The following is a 19,141-nucleotide window of genomic DNA, read 5'->3' on the forward strand; positions in this document are numbered from 1 at the left end:
GAGAGGCCAGAGCAGAAGAAGAGCTTGAGGCCAGAAGTTCAACACTAGCATGGACAATATAGCAAGATCCCATCTCTAAAAAAATTTTTTTTTTTTTTTTGAGACAAAGTCTTGCTCTGTTGCCCAGGCTGGAGTGCAGTGGTGCGATCTTGGCTCACTGCAACCTCCACCTCCTGGGTTCAAGCAATTGTCCTGTCTCAGCCTCCCTGGTAGCTAGGAATACAGATGTGCACCACCACCCCTGACTTATTTTTGTATAATTAGTAGAGAGGGTTTCACCATGTTGGCCAGGCTGATCTCAAACTCCTGACCTCAGGCCCGCCTTGGCCTCCCAAAGTGCTGGGATTACAGGCATAAGCAACCACACCTAGCATTTTTTTTTTTTTTTTTAATTAGCCGGGCATGGTGGCTCACACTTGCAGTTGCAGCTACTCAGGAGGCTGAGATGGGAGGATCTCTTGAACCCAGGTGTTTGAGGCTGCAATAAGCTATGATTACAGCACCGCAATCCAGCCTGGACCACATAGCGAGACTCTATCTCTACAAAACAAAAATCTAGCTGGGCATGGTAGCTCACATCTGCAGTCCCAGCTACTCTGGAGGCTGAATTCAAATTAAAAATTTCCCATAAGTAAGGAAACAAACAAACAAAAAGATCCTTAATTCACCCATCTCAAGATCACATCTGCAATGTCCGTTTTTGGGACTTCATTCATAGGTTTCGGGGATTAGGACGTGGACATTTTTGTCCAGATCATTATTCTGTCTACCACAGGGAGCAATGGACAAAGTGAAGAAGAGTTGAGAAAGTGCTTTGGAACACTTGTCTGGACTGTATGTCAGGGAAGCAAATAGCTCAGGAGGTTTCTGATCCTAATTCGGGGTTCTGAGAACCTAAGAAGTCAAGCTTAGGGGGCTCAGGAGGGGACAGTTGCATCCTGAAAACCAGAGCCCTGTGGCATCCCAAGCCTTAGACCAAGAGGCGTTTACTTCCCAGTGTCTTGAAGAGCTATCAGGACCACAGCCTCTTGAAGCTGTGATTAAAGGTACACGGTGCCAGCACTTAGAATTTCCCGCCTCTGGTAGCTTACACTTCAGTGTCTCCATCCTCAATGGACAAAGACTGGTCAACGGGGATCCTGGCCAGGTGCAGTGGCTCACACCTGTAATCTCAGCACTTTGGGAGGCCAAGGAGGGCAGATCACAAGGTCAGGAGTTCGAGGCCAGCCTGGCCAACCTGGTAGAAACCCCGTCTCTACTGAAAATACAAAAAAAAAAAAAAAAAAAAAATTAGCTGGGCGTGGTGGCAGGCGCCTGTAATCCTAGCTACTAGGGAGGCTGAGGCAGGAGAATTGCTTGAACCTGGGAGTCAGAGGTTGTCGTGAGCCGAGATCACGCCACTGTACTCTACCCTGGATGAGAGTGCGAGACTGTCTAAAAGAAAAAGGAGGCGGGGAGATCCTGGAGGATGTTCCAGGCAGGGCCAGTCATCTAATGTGTGTAACCATTGTTGGAGTCTCACAGGGCCCCATGCTCAGAAAAGGGTGCTATGCTTGGGGTTTAATGCTCTGAGATTGTTACGTTGAATTTTTTTTCTTTTCTTTTCTTTTTTTTTTTTTTTTTTTGAGACAGGGTTCCACTCTCCCACTCTGTCGCCCAGGCTGGAGTGCAGTGGCATGATCTCAGCTCACTGCAACCTCCGCCTCCCAAGCTCAAGCAATTCTCCCACGTCAGCACCCTAGAGTAGCTGGGAATACAGGTGCGTGCCACCACACCCGGCTAATTCTTTTACTTTTTGTAGAAATAAGTTTTTGCCATCTTGCCCAGGCAGCTCCAGAACTCCTATGCTCAAGCAATCTGCCTACCTTGGCTTCCCAAAGTACTGAGATTACAGGCATGAGCCACTGTGCCAGCCTTGAAATTCTTAATAATTTTTGTTTTCCTGAGACAGAGTCTTGCTGTGTCACCCAGGCTGGATTGCAGTGGCATGATCACAGCTCACTGCAACCTCTGCCTCCTGGGTTCAAGCATGAATTTATGTTTTGAAAGTGGGTCCCCATGGCCAAGGGAGTGCTACATTAAATATCAAATAAAAGAATACCATGACAGGTTGAGAAATCGTAGAAAACAAAAACAAAAAAAAGCTTTGTTGCTTTTTTTTTTTTTTTTTTTTTTTGAGACAAGGTCTCATTCTGTCACCCAGATTGAAGTTCAGTGACTTGATCATAGCTCACTGCAGCCTGAAATTCCTGGGCTCAAATTATCCTTGCCTTGCCTCAGCCTCCTGAGTAGCTGGAACTACAGATACACACCACTATGCCCCACTAAAGTTTTTTATTTTTTGTAGAGACAGGTTCTCCCTTATGTTGTCCAGGCTGGTCTTGAACTCCTGGCTTCAAATGACCTTCCCACCTCAGCCTCCCAAAGCACTGGGATTACAGACATGAGCCACCATGCCCAGCTTCTTTCTGGTTTTGAGCAAGGGGTCCTGCATTTTCATTTTGCAGCAGGTTTTGCAAATATGTAAACATTCCTCATCCCGGGACAAGATACCAGCCAGGTGTGGTGGCTCATGCCTGTAATCCCAGCACTTTGGGAGGTTGAGGCAGGCAGATCGCCCGAGCTCAGGAGTCCAAGACCACCCTGGGCAACATGGTGGAACCCCCGTCTCTACTAAAATAAAAAAAAATTTAGCCAGGCGTGGTGGTGCGCACCTGTAGTCCCAGCTACTCGGGAGGCTGAGGCAGGAGGATCACTTGAGCCCGGGAGCCCATAAAGAACACCTGCTTTATGGTGGTCTTTGGAGAAGGGGCCTTCAATATTTCCTTAGGCAGTTTCCTTAAGTGATAGAAACAGCTCAGTTTTCCCCATGGAGACAGCATTCTTGTGTGCACCCTCTCTGGTCCCTTCTGCCTAATCCTTTCCTAGGTCTCCAGGAAGGGATGATGGGATGGGATGGGCATGAGGGTGAGGAAGAAACATGAAGGCACTTATCAATAACAGATGTCACCAGATGGTTTATTGACATCAGGTGGTTTATTGACATTGAAACTCCATGTCCCTTTCACCACAGACCACCTGTTGGCCATAAGGCTATGGTGCCAGCTATCTCTCCCACTAAGAAAGCTGGCCAGGTCCCAAGGCCTAGTCTCTAGGTATGGAGGACCCCAGAAAGGGGAAGGGGTTGTGATTGAAGGGATGCTGCTCCCTGATTAACCGACAGTATGACCATCACATTAGAGTCAGCTACACTGCAGGGCTGGGGTGTGTGGATATCTGTGCTGCAGTCTGGGCTCGGTGGAGAGACGTGTAGGGGTAATGAGAAATCGACCAGCAATGAGAGGTGGACTCTGAGCCACCTCCCTGACCCTGAATCATTCAAGCGAGGGGCAGAGGAGCTCTCGACAAGGGGACAGGGGGATCTGAGGATCCTCAGGGTCTCAGAAGTTATTATCAATGTTCCAGACGTCCCCGCTAAGCGCATTGGCTGCCCCTTGCAGCGTCCAGGTAAGCAGGGCTAGCTGACGCCGGAAGCGACTCTCCTGGAAGACGGCGGAGGAGGTGGCCCCGGGGGTCCCGGAGCTGTTGGAGCGCAGCAGCCGCAGGTGGTCCAGCAGGGCGCCCAGCGTGTGGTCTCCGCGGCCCATGAAGATGTGGCGGAACGGGGAGTCGGCCGGCGACACGTATTGGGAAAGGAAGTAGAACTCCACCTGCGCAGAGAGGGGAATCAGGTCAGGGTGCGGGGCTCAGGCTCCGGAGCAAAGGCCCGAATCACCCTTCCCGCCAGCCAGCCTTTTTGTTTTTTTCTGTTTTCTTTTTTCTTCTTCTTTTTTTTTTTTTTTTTTGAGACGGAGTCTCGCTCTGTCGCCCAGGCTGGAGTGCAGTGGCGCGATCTCAGCTCACTGCAACCTCTGCCTTCGGGGTTCAAGTGATTTTCCTGCCTCAGCCTCCAGATTAGCTGGGATACAGGCGCCCGCCACCACGTCCGGCCAATTTTTGTGTTTTGAGTAGAGACGGGGTTTCGTCATGTTGGCCAGGGTGGTCTCTAACTCCTAACCTGAAGTGACCCGCCCGCCTCAGCCTCCCAAAATGCGGGGATTACAGGCGATTTTCTAATCCAGCCTGGGACCTACTACCTGCTGAATAAATACGAGTTGAAAGCTTCCTTAAGTCCCACCTCCCTTTGGCTGCCCAATCAGGAATAGCCATCCTGTGACGTCACCAGTGGCTAGGTAGGATACGTCCACCAGCTGGGCTTCTCTTTTGTTTTCCTTTTTCTTTTTGCTTTATTTGCATAATTACTATACCTGTAACAAAACTGTACCCGCTGTGCTTTTTCTTTTACGTGTTTTTTCTTTTCTTTTCTTTTTTTTTGAGACGGAGACTCGCTGTGTCGCCCAGGCTGGAGGGCAGTGGCGCGATCTCAGCTCACTGCAATCTCCACCTCTCGGGTTCAAGCGATCGTCACCACGCCCAGCTAATTTTTGTATTTTTAGTAGAGACGGGGGTTTCACCATGTTGGCCAGGTTGGTCTCGAACTCCCGACCTCACGTGTTCCACCTGCCTCGGCCTCCCAAAGTGCTGGGATTACAGGCGTGAGCCGCCGAGCCAGGCCTCCCCTTCTTTCTATATCTAGAACCCCTAAGCCTGCATGTAGTTCTCCCTAGTCTTCCTTCCTCACCCAGTCGCTTGAATCCAAAAGGTGGAGCTTGCAGTGAGCCGAGATCGCGCCACTGCACTCCAGCCTGGGCGACAGAGCGAGACTCCGTCTCAAAAAAAAAAAAAAAAGAAAGAAAGAAAAAGAAAAACAGAAAAACAAAAACTCCCAGTCGGGCGCAGTAGCTCATGCCTGTAATCCCAGCACTTTGGGAGGCTGAGGTGAGCAGATCACTTGAGGTCAGGAGTTTGAGACTAGCCTGGTCAACATGATAAAACCCCTTCTCTACCAAAAAAACTCAAACAAACAAAAAACAAACAAAAAACAAACAAACAAAAAAAACAGCCAGGCATGGTTGTGCGCGCCTGTAGTCCCAACTACTCAGGAGGCTGAAGTGGGAGAATCGCTTGAACCTGACAGGCAGAGGTTGCAGTGAGCCGGGATCGCAATACTGCACTCCAGTCTGGGCAGCAATAAGACACTGTCTCCAAAAAATAAATAAATAAAAATAAATAAAAATAAAACCTCCCCTTTGCTCACATCACCTCTCTGCTCAAAAACCTCCCTAATTTCCTTGATGCTAACACCCTTAACATCCAAACTTCTAATCCTGGTGTTTGAGGCTCCCCACGGTTGATTGATAACCCCATTTGGTGCTCCCCTCCCCTGCCCCTGTTCTGGCTCTGCTGGTCCACACCCTGCTTCCAAGTAAAACCAGACTGATTTCACTGTCACACCCAAATTCTGGGTCTCTCCACCCTGAAATGTCCTCTTTACTTTGCATCAACCCACGTCCTGCCTGTTCTTCAAGATCCAAGTCACAGTCTAAAGCCGAGGTCAGCAAACTTTTTCTGCGAAATGCCAGATAGTAAATATTTTAGGCTTTGCTGGCCATGCTGCTTTTATTGCAGCTTCTTAACATTGCTGCTATTACACAGAAGTAGCCATAGAGAGCATGAAAACCAATGAGTATGGCTGTGTTTCAATAAAACTTTATTTATAAAACAGGCAGCAGAGGTTCACGCCTGTCATCCCAGCACTTTGGGAAACTGAGGTGGGAGAGTCACTTGAGCCCAGGATTTCGAGACCAGCCTGGACAATATCATGAAATCCTATCTCTACAAAAAATTTAATTTTAATTAGCGGAGTGTGGTGGTGTGTCCTCGCAGTCCCAGCTACTCAGGAGGTATGGTGGGAGGATTGCTTGAACCCGGGAGGCGGAGGTTGCAGTGAGCCCAGATCATGCTACTGTACTCCAGCCTGAGCAACAGAGTGAGACCTTGTCTCAGAAAAAACAAAAAACAAAAAACAAAAATCAAGCAGCAGTTTCAATTTGGCCAGTGGCAGTAGTTCACCAATCCCTGGTCTAGAGCCACAAAATTCACTGGGTCTGACCCAACACTATTGCAGGCTCTGAAGTCCTGAGTCCTTCCCTCTCCATCCCTGAGCCTGGCCTGAGTAATGCTTTTTTTTTTTTTTTTTTTTGAGACAGAGTTTCGCTCTTGTTGCCCAGGATGGAGTGCAATGGCGCGATCTCGGCTCACCGCAACCTATGTCTCCCGGGCTGAAGCGATTCTCCTGCCTCAGCCTCCTGAGTAGCTGGGATTACAGGCATGCACCACCAGGCCTGGCTAATTTTGTATTTTTATTAGAGATGGGGTGTCTCTATGTTGGTCAGGCTGTTCTCGAACTCCTGACCTCAGATGATCCACCCACCTTGGCCTCCCAAAGTGCTGGGATTACAGGCATAAGCCACTGTGCCTGGCCTAAGTCATGCGTCTAACACACAGGTCCCTTTTATCCCTGGTGGGGACAGGGGTATGGCAACTTTGAAAAGAGGGTATCTTTTTGTCTTCTGGATGCTGACACAGCTGAGGTTAAACCAAGATCTGTGAATGAGAATGAACCAAATCCAATCTATTGCCTCACCCCAGGGTCACCCATGTCACAGTAGAGGAGACAAAGGGAAAAGAAGAATGAATGGAGAGAGAGATATAAGAAGGAGAGGAGAAGGCCAGATGCAGTGGCTCACGCCTGTAACCCCAGCAATTTGGGAGGCCGAGGTGGGAGGATCACTTGAGGCCAGGAGTTTGAGACCAGCCTGGGCAATATGGTAAAACCCTATCTCTACAAAAAATACAAAAATTAGCCAGGCGTCGTGGCATGTGCCTGTACTCCCAGCTACTAGGGAGGTTGAGGTGGGAGGATCGCTTGAGCCCAGGAGGTGGAGGTTGCAGTAAGCAGAGATGGTGCCACTGCATTCTAGTCTGGGCAAGGGAGAATGAGCAAGAGCAGTAGGTTTGTAAAGGGCCAAGGGGGACAGGCAGAGGGCACAAGCAGGAAAATGCAAGGAGGAGAGAGAACATGAGCCTCCAAGGGGTAGCCATGCTCACTCTGAAAACCGTGAGTGCATGTGCACACGTGGCTCTGTGTACACTGCAGTTCCCAGCTCACCCCACACTCACTGAAGACTATCCTGTTTACTATTTTGCCCTGCAGACCTTTCCCCATGGCCACAGTCCCTACTCACCCATTTCTTGATATCAAAGGGTTGAGGGATTGAGTTCTTGGAGTGAGGAAATGCAAGGAAGAGGAGGAGTTGGGAACTGGAGGTGGGGTGTGGGCTGCAAAGGATTCAAAGCTAAGCAGAAGGGATTGGTGAGGGAATAAGCTCTTGTTTAACTTTCACATGACACCTCCTCCAGGCAGCCTTTCTGGATTTCACCCATTTCATTGCCGGAAGGAAAACAGCTCTCTATACTCTGAATATCTTTAGCGTTTTGCACTTCCCAGCCTGTAACCTTGTACTGTGGACAAGTGTGGACATGCTTTTTCTTTCCAGAAGGGTCGAGGAGGCAGTGGGAGCTACAGGAGGGGAATCAGCCAGAAGGGGTGAGGGAGGGTAGGTTGTCCCAGTTCTGCCAGGTGTAAACCAGGCTACTGTGGCTAAAGGGCTGGCCTTCCCTATCCATTTCATCACTTTGATCGCTCGGGTCCTCCAGGCTGACCGATGTATGAGCACTGCGCTTCCAGGACTGGGAAGAGAGCACCCAGAGGACCGAGACTGTGTAGGCGGGGAGAGCGAGGAGCGCGCAGACCCGGCCAGGTCCGGGAGGCGGAGCCCCAGGGGAGGGGCAGGACACTGGGGGCGGGGCGAGAGGGGCGGGGCCTTACCCGCATTATGCGCACGTTGTACATGCGTGTCAGTCTCTCGTCTCTCTCCTCCGAGCTGTAGATCTCCTGCCGCAGCTTCTCCGCCGCCCGGATGTAGTCCCCCCGCGCCGAGTACACCCACTGCAGGGTCAGCCCTCGGGCCTGGGGGCGGAGGCGCGGGCTGGGGCTGGTGGCAGGGGCCAGAACCCGCGCCTAGCGTGGTGACAAGGACCCCCGCCTAGCATGGGGGAGGGGGCTAGACCTGGCAGGAGGGAGGAGGTAGACGAGGACAGAGTGCTGGGGGTGGGATGAAGGGAGTGGGGAGAAGATCCTGCACCTGCCAGGTTGGGAGATGGCACGTGCTGGGGGCTGGGAGACTGAAGGCAGGGGGTTAAAGGGCTGGATTGCCAGAGAGGACCTAGATCCCAGGGATTGCAAAGAGAAGAGGCCAGATCCCCTGGCCTGGGCAGTGCCTCCCACTCCCAGAGGCCAAGAGCAGGGTGGGCCTCTTGAACCTTGAGGTCCCCGGAGAACTCGTTGAGGTTCCCGATGTGCCTAAGGACGACGTCCCCGTAGCGGCCGAAGTCGAGGGGCAGCAGGCGATCGTGGCTGAGCCGGATGAGGAGCTGCCCTGCGAGCTGGGCCACGGCCTGGGCCACGGCAGGCAGGCGGCCTTGCAGCACCTTATGCAGATTCTCATAAGTGTCCTCCTTTGTGTGCAGGAACGGGTAGGCCTGGTCATCCTGCAAGGACAGGGTGGATGCTGGGGCAGAGGCAGACAGGCTGAGACACTAGCGCTGTGTATGGGGCAGGGGGAGGACGTCTCACCTCCATGAAAGAGAACTCGACGGCAGGGACTCCCACAAAGGCCGTGAAGGAATAAGCACTGCTGTCCATGGGTAGTGGCCGAATCCTGGGGGCAGGCCGGTTAGAGGGATCTGTGGGTTCAGGCTCCCTCACATCTCTCCCCAGTTCTCCCTACCCCCACAACTTACACCTCAGCATCCCAGCTGGGATTGGTGAACACCACCTGTTCATAGAGAGTCTGCCCGCTGTGGTTGGGAGAATCCACCTGGGGTTGGGGGGAGGGCACTGATCACGCTCTGCTCCTCCCCCCAACCTACTCCCCTTCACCCTCTATTCCTGGGGTGCTCTTGCCTGCTTCAGGACACTCTCAATGAGACTTGTCAGAAGGGGGCTGGTCTTGGCATGAAACTTGTCATCCCCTGGAAAAAGAGGAGGGGAAGGATGCCAGGCTCAGGGCTTAGCCCCAAAGGCAAGGGTGGACCCCAGGGGGCCAGGTGGTGGCACTGCTCCAGCTCACCCAGCACTGCGTTGTCCAGGCTCACGTACACTACGGCTTTGAGGTGCAGCACGCTGAGGTAGCCCTGTGGGTGGGTGACCAGTGTGGAGTGGGAACCCCCCGCCCCCACCTCTCCCCACTGCCTAACGACCTGCCCAGGACCCCACATCACCTCTAGCCACTCTGTGGAGCCCACACTCCCAAAGTCACCGCCATCCCAGCTGATGAAGAGGAGACTTCTGCGGGGCCGGAAGCCTGGGGGCAGAGGGGAAGGAGGACAGGCTTAGCACGGGCCAAGCAAAGGCCCTCTCTTTGTCTTCTTCTGCCCTGATCCCCCAGGGTCTCTGCTTCTCTGTCTCTCTCTCTGAGATAGGGTCTCACTCTCTCGCCCAGGCTGGAGTGCAGTGGTGCAATCATGGCTCAGTGAAGCCTTGACCTCTCAGGTTCAAGTGATCCTCTCGCCTCAGTCTCCCAAGTAGCTGGGATTACAGGCATGCACCACTAAGTCCAGCCAATTTTTAAAAAATTTTTTTGTAGAGATGCAGTCCCCCTATGTGGCCCAGGCTGTTTTGAACTCCTGGCCTCCAGCAATTCTCCTGCGTTGACCTCCCAAAGTGCTGGGATTACAGGCATGAGCCATCATGTCCAGCCCAACATGCTTAATCTTGACACAGACCCATGGACTATGATTATCATTCATATCACTTTTTTCTTTTCTTTGTTTTCTCTTTCTTTCTTCTCTCTCTCTCTCTCTCTCTTTTCTTTCGGAGGCTCATTCTGTTGCCCAGGCTGGAGTGCAGTGGTGCGATCTTGGCTTACTGCAAACTCCGCCTCCCAGGTTCAAGCAATTCTCCTGCCTCAGCCTCCCTGGTAGCTGGGATTACAGGCGCCCTCCACCACACCTGCCTGATTTTTGTATTTTCAGTAGAGGGTTTCACCATGTTGGCCAGGCTGGTCTCGAACTCCTGACCTCAGGTGATCCATCTGCCTCGGCCTCCCAAAGTGCTGGGACTACAGACGTGAGCCACCATACCCGGCCTCACTTTCATTTTAGGTGAGGAAATATAGGTGAAGTGACTGGCCCAGGGCCGCTCAGGTACAATGTGGAAGCCGAGGTCCAACTGACCACTGGCCAGTCTGTGTCCCTCACTGCCTCTCTGCCCTATCCTCCTCGGGCCACAGGTCCACCGCTGCCTAGCCCAGGCCGAGGCCCTGGCCCTGACCTTACCGTTGCTCACCATGGAGGAAAAGGTCCGCACCAGCTCCAGGAGTATAGCCGTTCCCACAGCGGATTTAGCCGCTCCTGGGCCCCACGCATCCCTCTGGGCCCCGATGACAACATAGTGATCTGGGGAGGGGATGTTTGGGACACACTTCTGACACTGGCAGTACCCAAAGTCTACCCCCTGCACCCTGGGGGCATCCTCCATCAGCCTGTATCTCTCAGCCCATCACATTCGGGCAACCCCAGCCCTGTAGTCCCTCCAGTCCCTAAAGAGGGCATCCCTCCCCTCTTGGCCCTCCTTGGATGGCACACTCCTTCATCTGGCTGCCTGCGGTCATTCTGGACTCAGAGGGTTTCTGTCACCCAGGCTGGAGTGTGCAGTGATGCGATCATAGCTCACTGCAGCTTCAAACTCCCTGGTTCAAGCCATCCTCCTGCCTTAGCCTCCCAAGTAGCTGGGACCACATATGTGTGCCACCATGCTCGGCTAATTTCTTTTATTGATTGATTGATTGATTTTGAGACGGAGTCTCACTCTGTTTCCCAGGCTGGAGTGCAGTGGCACGATCTTGGCTCACGGTAAGCTCCGTCTCCTGGGTTCACGCCATTCTCCTGCCTCAGCCTCCCGAGTAGCTGGGACTACAGGTGCCCACCACCACGCCAGGCTAATTTTTTTGTATTTTTAGTAGAGATGGGGTTTCACTGTGTTAGCCAGGATGGTCTCGACCTCCTGACCTCATGATCCACCCACCTCAGCCTCCCAAAGTGCTGGATTACAGGCTGGAGCCACTGCACCCTGCCAATTTCTTTTATTTTTACATTGTTTGTGAAGACAGAGTCTTGGCTTTGTTGCCCCATCTTCAATTACCTACTTTGATTCTCCACTACCATCCACACCCAGCTATGCTTGAAAGGGCCATCTGTCCTATCTAATCTGATCTGATCTCTCTTTCATGCTTGAGTCCTTTCTTTCTTTCTTTTCTTCTTTCTCTCTCTCTCTCTCTTCCTTCCTTCCTTCCTTTCTTCTCTCTCTTTTTGTCTTTCTTTTGTTTTTTTTCTTTCTCTTTCTCTCTTTCTTCTTCCTTTCTTTCCTTTTTTTTGAGACAAAGTCTTGCTCTGTTGCCTAAGTTGGAGTGCAATGGCACAATCTCAGCTCACTGCAACCTCCACCTCCAGGGTTCAAGGGATTCTCCTGTCCAAGCCTCTGGAGTAGCTGGGATTACAGACACGGGCCACCACGCCCAGCTAATGTTTGTATTTTTAGTAGAGATGGGGTTTCACCATGTTGGCCAAACTGGTCTCAAACTCCTGACCTCAAGTGATCCACCCGCCTCAGCCTCCCAAAGTGCTGGGATTACAGGTGTGAGCTACCACACCTGGCCTATGCTTGAGTTTCTATTACAACATCATCCAACTTAGGCTTGCTCACTTCCAGTGCTGGGGAGCTCACTACTGGGCAACAACCCCCATTCCATCACTAGACAGGCTGGAAGGTGAGGTCTCTTCACTGCTGCCACCATCAGACCATTTCAGCCTCAACTTGCCAGCTTCCCTCCTCTGGGCACCACTCCTGTCCCCTCTTGGGGCCTCCTGCACCAGCCGCCTATCTTGCCAGGATGTATGGGCAGAAATTCCCCCCAGCCTACCACAAGCTGTGAGTGATACTAGACACACAGCATACCTGGCTCTGAGCGGCCTTCGATGCAGCCAAAGATGTTGTTGATGGGGGTGGAGGTCCTGTGGTTGTTGACCACTAGCCGCAGTCCTGGCCCGGGGCCCAGGTGATAAGGGGAGCCTAGGAGGCTCCCCTGCCATTCCTGGGGGGCCACAGGGCCTTTGAGCTTCCTGGAGAGGAGGAAGGCAGAAAGGGTTGGAAGTTGTAGAGAGACCCAGAAGAGTCCAAATCACTCTCTTCTTTCTTTCCTTCCCACCCTTTCTGGCTCCAGATTGCTGCCTCCGGACCCTGCCTAGGCAGGGCAGTGCAGTCAGGGCTGCCTTGGACAGTTCTCAGCTGAGGTAGGTGTGCAATCCAGTGTGAACTTCAGTTGCCAGACAGTGAACCCTGGAGAAAGGCCGTGTCCGTCCAGAAGAGTCACTTTTTTTTTTCTTAAGAGTCAGGGTCTCAGCCAGGCGTGGTGGCTCACACCTGTAATCCCAGCATTTTGGGAGGCCGAAGTGAGCGGATCACTAGGTCAGGAGTTTGAGACCAGTCTGGCCAGCATGGTGAAATCCTCTACTAAAAATACAAAAATTAGCCAGGTGTGGTGGTGCACGCCTGTAATCCCAGCTACTTGGGAGGCTGACACAGGAGAATCACTTCAACCCGGGAAGTGGAGGTTGCAGTGAGCCAAGATTGCACCACTATACTCCAGCCTGGATGACAGAACAAGACTCCATCTCAAAAAAAAAAAAGAAGAAGAAGGTCAGGGTCTCTCTGTCTCCCAGGCTGGAGTGCAGTGGTGTAATCATGGTTCACTGCAAGCTTAAACAAGAGTCACCTTTTTCTAGTTCACCCACAGTCACCCTGTGGCCTCGCTGCAGCCTCTCCTGGTCCCCAACACTCCCCTCACCTCAGCAAGCGGGAGGCAATGTCTGCGCTGATGGGCTGGGCTGGGATGCTGGGAAGGCCCGATGATGCAACTGGAGGGAACTGGGTTTGATTGAAGGAAGGGAAGCCAGGTGTGTAGGGGTCTCCAGTTCCCAGGTGCACCTGCGGGGAAAGGGGTGCCCACGCAAAGCTGTGAGTTGGGCTTCCAGGAATAATTAAAAACATGCCAGCCCCATTCTTAGCAAGAAGGTGTGGCCTCGGGACCCAGGAACAGCACGGCCAGCCTCCCCAGACTCACATGTCCATACACAGCCTGCTGGCTGGACAGGCTTGGCTTGTGTGGGTCCTGGGAGAAGTCCGCTGGCTCTGGGTATATGAGCACTCCTTGAGCCCCGAAGTCCTGAGCATTGGTCACCTGGGGAGGAAGGTGACTAAAAGACTCCTTCTCCCAGAAAAAAACCCAATTCATAAGGGCAGGAGAAACCAGGAAATGGCAAGGCTTTTGCTTGCAACTGTCCATCCCACGGAGAGGGTGTGGGGCCACCACCTGGCCTGTGTTTTCCCAACCTCAGCAGCTCCTGGGCAGCCCTCAAATCCCACCGGGCCCCATGGTACCCCATATTCCTGTTCCCTTCCCCATCTGATTTCCCCCAACCCCCAATTTGTTTCCAGCCAACATTTTCTTTTTTCCTTCTGATTCAGTTCCCAGACCAGCCAACATTTTCCTTCTTTCCTTCTTCCCTCCCTCCCTTCTCTGTTTCCCTTTCTTTTTTTTTTCTTTTTGAGACAGAATCCTTTCTGTTGCCCAGGCTGGAGTGCAGTGGTGCCATCATAGCTCACTGCAGCCTGGAACTCCTGGGCTCAAGCGATCCTCCCACCCGTGCCTCCAGAATAGCTGGGACCACAGGCACGTGCCACCAGCCCAGCTAACTAAAATAAAATAAAATAAAATAAAGAATTTTTTTTTTTTTTTTAGTAGAGAGGGGGAATCTCACTGTGTTGCCCTTGAACTCCTGGCCTCAAGCGATCCTCTTGTCTTGGCCTCCTAAAGTGCTGGGATTGCAGGTGAGAACCATTGTGCCCAGCTTATATTTTCTTACCATCCACATGTTTCTTTCCTGTCTCCCTCTCACAGCACCCTGAACCATTCTCACTGGCAGTCCGACCCTCCGGTTCCCAGGCCCACGCCCTCCCTCTGTCCAGGGGCACTTACCTTCTGGGCGAAGCTGATCACCCCCACGCGCACTAGCAGCAGGCGGCCCGCTGGGTCCACGCCCCTGGCCCGCAGGTCCTGCAGGTCTTCGGGCCGCCCGTAGTGGGCGTACACCAGCTCTCCCTGGGGACAAGAGGACGGTGAGGCACGCTCTCCGCGTCCCAACTCCGAGACCCAGGAAAGGGCTCGTGCCGCGCCCCATCCTAGGAGCGGGCAAGAGGGGCTCACCGTGACGTTGCCGATGGCGCTGTAGGGGCAGTAGACGTCAGGGTCCTCCAGCGGCAGCTGCTCTCCGACCTTCCCGGCCTCATCGATCCAGTGCAGGGTGTTGGGGTGAGCCCTGGGGAGCGGGGCTGGTGAGCGCCCCAAGCCGCGTCCCCTTCCCGCGCGGCCCCCGCCCGCGACCCAGTGCAGGGCGTTGGGGTGAGCCCTGGGGAGCGGGGCTGGTGAGCGCCCCAAGCCGCGTCCCCCTCCCGCGCGGCCCCCGCCCGCGCCCACTCACGGGTCCGGGAATTGCAGCCCCACGTAGTGCGTGTCGGTCCACACGTGGTCCAGCTTCTGGCGGGAGAGCGCCGCGCGGATATCCTGAGTCAGAGCGGCCATCCCGGCTGAGCCTGCCACCCGTTCCCGAAGGCTGGTTTGCCTAAGCGGGGAGAGGTGGGGACTTTTCTGAGTGCTCGGAGGAGAGGGAGGGAAGAGGGAAGGATGCCAGAGACGTGGGGTCGCCAGGGTCAGGGGCAGCGAGGGGTTCCTGAGTTTAGGAAAAGAGCGCTCCCCGTGGACGCTTTTTTTTTTTTTTTTTTTTAATTTGGGTCTCCCTCTGTCGCCCAGGCTAGAGTGCAGTGGCCCACTCTTGCTCTCTGCAACCTCTGCCTTCCTGGCTCAAGCCATTTTCCTGCCTCGGCCTCCCTTGTATCTGGGATTACAGGCACGTGCCATCACGCCCGGCTAATTTTTGTATTTTTAGTAGAGACGGATTTCACCATGTTGACCAGGCTGGTCTCGAATTCCTGACCTCAAGTGATCTGCCCAGCTCGGCCTCCCAAAGTGCTGGCATAACAGGCCTGAGCCACCGTGCAGGGCCCTCCGCAGACCCATTTTTCTCCCATCACCACCAGGGCGGCCCCAGAGAATCTCAGGACCTCCCTCTGCTTAAAATCTGACTTCCCATAACTGGGAGTCCTGCCCATCATCCTGTTGGTTCTTCCCAGCTCAAGCCTAACTCTCTCCCCCAACCCCGTTCCCTCCCACATCAACACACACACACACACACACACACACACACACACACACCAGGCACCCAAACACTTTTCTTCAAAAGAGCTAACTGGGCAGGCAGAGACCGTCCTCATCTCCCCCATCCTCCAAGTGGGCCTCATGGAGACACTTTACACCAAGGTACCCAGGGGAATCACCCGTTCCTGGGCTCAAGCCATCCTCCTGCCTCAGCCTCCTTGAGCAGCTGGGACTACAGGTGTGCGCCACCAACCACTGATTTTTAAACATTTTTTGTAGATAGGAAGTCTCGCTATGTTTCCCAAGCTGGTCTTGAACTCTTGGCCTCAAGTGATCCTCCCAAAGTACTGGGACTACAGGCATGAACCACAGCGACCCGCCTCATATGTATATTTAAAGACATACATCAAAAGCATGAGATGAGGTGCTTATGGGAGGGGAGTGGGGAGGATCACTCAGAGATGAGGCAGAAAAATTAATGGGAAAGGAAGGTCCTTTCACCAACCAATGCGTACACTGTATTATGGTCTCAGGAGTACAATCAACTCCATTCTTTACACCTAACCTTAAAAAAAAATCCCCCCAATCTAATCATGATACTATATTGTTCAAAACACTCCAGTTCTCTCTCTTTCCTCTTAGAATGAAATTCAAAACAGTTAAAGTAGCCAGTAAGGCCCTTTAGGGCCTGAGCTACATCCATCTCACCAGCCACGTGGACCGTCTTTCCCTTCCTCCAAGAGGCCACCATCTTCCATTTCAGACCCTTCACAAGTGGTGACTCTTGACCTGAATGTTTTTTCCACAGTCTCTTTGCCTGACAAATTACTCATCCAGTCAGTTTGGATGCGTCAGTTCCTCAAGGAAGCCTTCCCCAAACTGCAGTCTAAATCAGGACCCTGGTTAGTCTTTCCTTACACCCTTTTCTCTCCCTCCCTTCCTTCCTTCCTTCCTTCCTTCCTTCCTTCCTTCCTTCCTTCCTCTCTCTCTCTCTCTTTCTTTCTTTCTCTTTCGTTCCTTCCTTCCTTCCTTCCCTCCCTGGTCTTGAACTCCTGGCCTCAGGCGATCAGCTCACCTTCACCTCCCAAAATGCTGGGATTACAGGTGTGAGCCACAGCGCCCGGCCCCTTTTCTTTTCTTTCTTTGGAGATAGGGTCTTGCTCTGTCACCCAATCTGGAGTGCAGTGGCATGACCATAGTTCACTGCAACCTTGAACTCCTAAGCTCAAGCCATCCTCCTGCTTCAGCCTCCTGAATAGCCAGGACTCTAGGCATGCACCACCACACCGGGCTAATTTTTTATTTTTAAAAAATTATTATTATTATTATTATTATTGACATGGAGTTTCACTCTTGTTGCCCAAGCTGAAGTGCAATGGCGCAATCTCGGCTCGCTGCAACCTCCACCTCCCAGGTTCAAGCGATTCTCCTCCCTTAGCCTCCCAAGTACCTGAGATTATAGGTGCCCGCCAACATGCCTAGCTAATTTTTTTTGTAGTTTTAGTAGAGACTAAAAAGGGTGAAACAGGGTTTCACCATGTTGGCCAGGCTGGTCTCAAACTCCTGTCCTCAGGAGATCCACCCGCCTTGGCCTCCCAAAGTGCTGGGATTACAGGTGTGAGCCACCGTGCCCGGCCAAATTATTATTATTTTTTTAAGAGACAGGATGTCTGTATGTTGCTCAGGCTGGTCTCAAACTGGGCTCAAGCGATCTTCCCACCTCAGCCTCCCAAAGTGCTAGGCTTACAGGTGTGAGCCACCACACTGAGCCTCACATCCTTTGCTTTTCTTTCAAAGCAATGATTTCATTCATAATTATGTAGTCATGAATGATTGTTAGTTTAGTATTGGTTTTCTCCAGTGGATTGTAAACACCATGAGAACAAAGTTAAACTGTTTTAGTCTCTGTTATCTCAACACCACCTGCTTAGCATAGCACCTGCCACATAGTAGGTCCCCCAAAATATTTGTTGGATAAATGAATTAATTATCTCATCATTTTCACCTCCAGCCCAGGCACTCCACTTCCCTGGTCACATCCTGCATCTTTTTTTTTCAGATGGAGTCTCGCTCTGTCGCACAGGCTGGAGTGCACTGGTGCGATCTCAGCTCACTGCAACCTCCGCCTCCCAGGTTCAAGCGATTCTCCTGCCTCAGCCTCCCGAGTAGCTGGGATTACAGGCATGTGCCACCACACCCAGTTAATTTTTGTATTTTTAGTAGAGACAGGATTTCACTATGTTGGCGAGGCTGGTCTCGAACTCCTGATCAGATGATCCACCTGCCTTGGCCTCCCAAAGTGCTGGGATTACAGGCGTGAGCCACTGCGCCTGGCCCGTATCCTTCATCTTGTCATTACCCACACTCCATCTCTGGAATACTTATCCATTGAGGATCTACTGAACATCTAGTAAGTGCCAGGCACTGTGGTAGGTGCTGGAGACTCTGAGATACATAGGACATATTGTATCAGGAAGTTTTCAAGGTTCCAGAGTCCTACTCTCTGAGTAGACTTTGTCAGGTTCCAACTCCCCCAGTTACCCTCACTGTACCTGCTCTTCAATCCCATTGAACATGACAAATGTCCTGGAACTCCACATCTATCATCTCCCCCCGCTTTCTCTTCCCTCTCCATCCCACCCAGAGCCGTGTTTCACTCTTGTTGCCCAGGCTGGAGTGCAATGGTGCGATCTCGGCCCACCGCAACATCCTTGCTCTCTCCCCAAAACTGCTACCCGTCCTTTGCCTCAGTGCCGCACCCCGTTCCTAGACCTATCAAACTATCTGCCTGCTCAGCCTGTACCCAGACAACCAAACACTGCTCAAAAAAAAAAAAAAAAAAAAAAAAAATAGCCCTGAACAGGCTGGGCACCATGGCTCATGCCTGTAATCCAAGAAATTTGGAGGCCGAGGTAGGATTGCTTGAGTCCAGGAGTTTGAGACCAGCGTGGCCAACATGGTGAAACCCTATCTCTAAAAAAAAAATGCATAAATTGCCGGGCACAGTGGCTCACACCTGTAATCCCAGCACTTTGGGAGGCCCAGGCAGGCAGATCACCTGAGGTCAGGAGTTTGAGACCAGCCTGACCAACATGGAGAAACCCCATCTCCACAAAAAATACAAAATTAGCTGGGTATGGTGGCGCATGACTGTAATCCCAGCTACTTGGGAGGCTGAGGCAGAAGAATCACTTGAACCCAGGAGGCGGAGGTTGCGGTGAGCCGAGATCGCACCATTGCACTCCAGCCTTGGCACCAAGAGTGAAACTCTGTCTCAAAACAAACAAACAAACAAACAAACAAACAAACAAACAAACAAACAAACCATAAATTAGCTGGGTGTGGTGGCTCATGCCTGTAGTCCCAGCTACTTGGGAAGCTGAGGCACAAAACTCACTTGAAACTGGGAGGCAGAGGTTGCAGTTAGCTAAGATCACGCCACTGTATTCCAGCTTGGGCAGCAGAGTGAGAATCCGTTGCAAAAAAAAAAAAAGATGGCCGGGCGCGGTGGCTCAAGCCTGTAATCCCAGCACTTTGGGAGGCCAAGACGGGTGGATCACGAGGTCAGGAGATCGAGACCATCCTGGCTAACACGGTGAAACCCCATCTCTACTAAAAAATACAAAAAACTAGCTGGGCGAGGTGGCGGGCGCCTGTAGTCCCAGCTACTCGGGAGGCTGAGGCAGGAGAATGGCGTGAACCCGGGAGGCGGGGCTTGCAGTGAGCTGAGATCCAGCCACTGCACTCCAGCCTGGGCGGCAGAGCGAGACTCCGTCTCAAAAAAAAAAAAAAAAAAAAAAAAAAAA

The 19,141-nt window shown here is 52.4% G+C and overlaps 1 protein-coding gene across 2 annotated transcripts in view; it reads right to left on the minus strand.

Moving 5' to 3' along the window:
- Positions 1 to 2,997: 2,997 nt before the first annotated feature.
- Positions 2,998 to 19,141, minus strand: part of TFR2 (transferrin receptor 2) — a 21,258-nt gene continuing 5,114 nt past the window's right edge. For both annotated transcript variants that reach the window (XM_023197256.1, XM_023197257.1), the window contains exons 5-19: positions 14,602 to 14,742; positions 14,328 to 14,439; positions 14,100 to 14,222; positions 13,185 to 13,301; positions 12,909 to 13,048; positions 12,020 to 12,183; positions 10,342 to 10,461; positions 9,286 to 9,368; positions 9,135 to 9,198; positions 8,969 to 9,036; positions 8,806 to 8,882; positions 8,639 to 8,723; positions 8,326 to 8,553; positions 7,832 to 7,972; positions 2,998 to 3,710 (exon numbers count right to left, since the gene is read on the minus strand). In XM_023197256.1, coding sequence (XP_023053024.1) covers positions 3,441 to 3,710; positions 7,832 to 7,972; positions 8,326 to 8,553; positions 8,639 to 8,723; positions 8,806 to 8,882; positions 8,969 to 9,036; positions 9,135 to 9,198; positions 9,286 to 9,368; positions 10,342 to 10,461; positions 12,020 to 12,183; positions 12,909 to 13,048; positions 13,185 to 13,301; positions 14,100 to 14,222; positions 14,328 to 14,439; positions 14,602 to 14,742 — 1,933 coding nt within the window. In that variant the 3' untranslated portion in view covers positions 2,998 to 3,440. The remainder of the gene's footprint in view (positions 3,711 to 7,831; positions 7,973 to 8,325; positions 8,554 to 8,638; positions 8,724 to 8,805; positions 8,883 to 8,968; positions 9,037 to 9,134; positions 9,199 to 9,285; positions 9,369 to 10,341; positions 10,462 to 12,019; positions 12,184 to 12,908; positions 13,049 to 13,184; positions 13,302 to 14,099; positions 14,223 to 14,327; positions 14,440 to 14,601; positions 14,743 to 19,141) is intronic.

The sequence above is a fragment of the Piliocolobus tephrosceles genome, chromosome 8 (assembly GCF_002776525.5).
Source record: "Piliocolobus tephrosceles isolate RC106 chromosome 8, ASM277652v3, whole genome shotgun sequence".
Classification (NCBI taxonomy): domain Eukaryota; kingdom Metazoa; phylum Chordata; class Mammalia; order Primates; family Cercopithecidae; genus Piliocolobus; species Piliocolobus tephrosceles.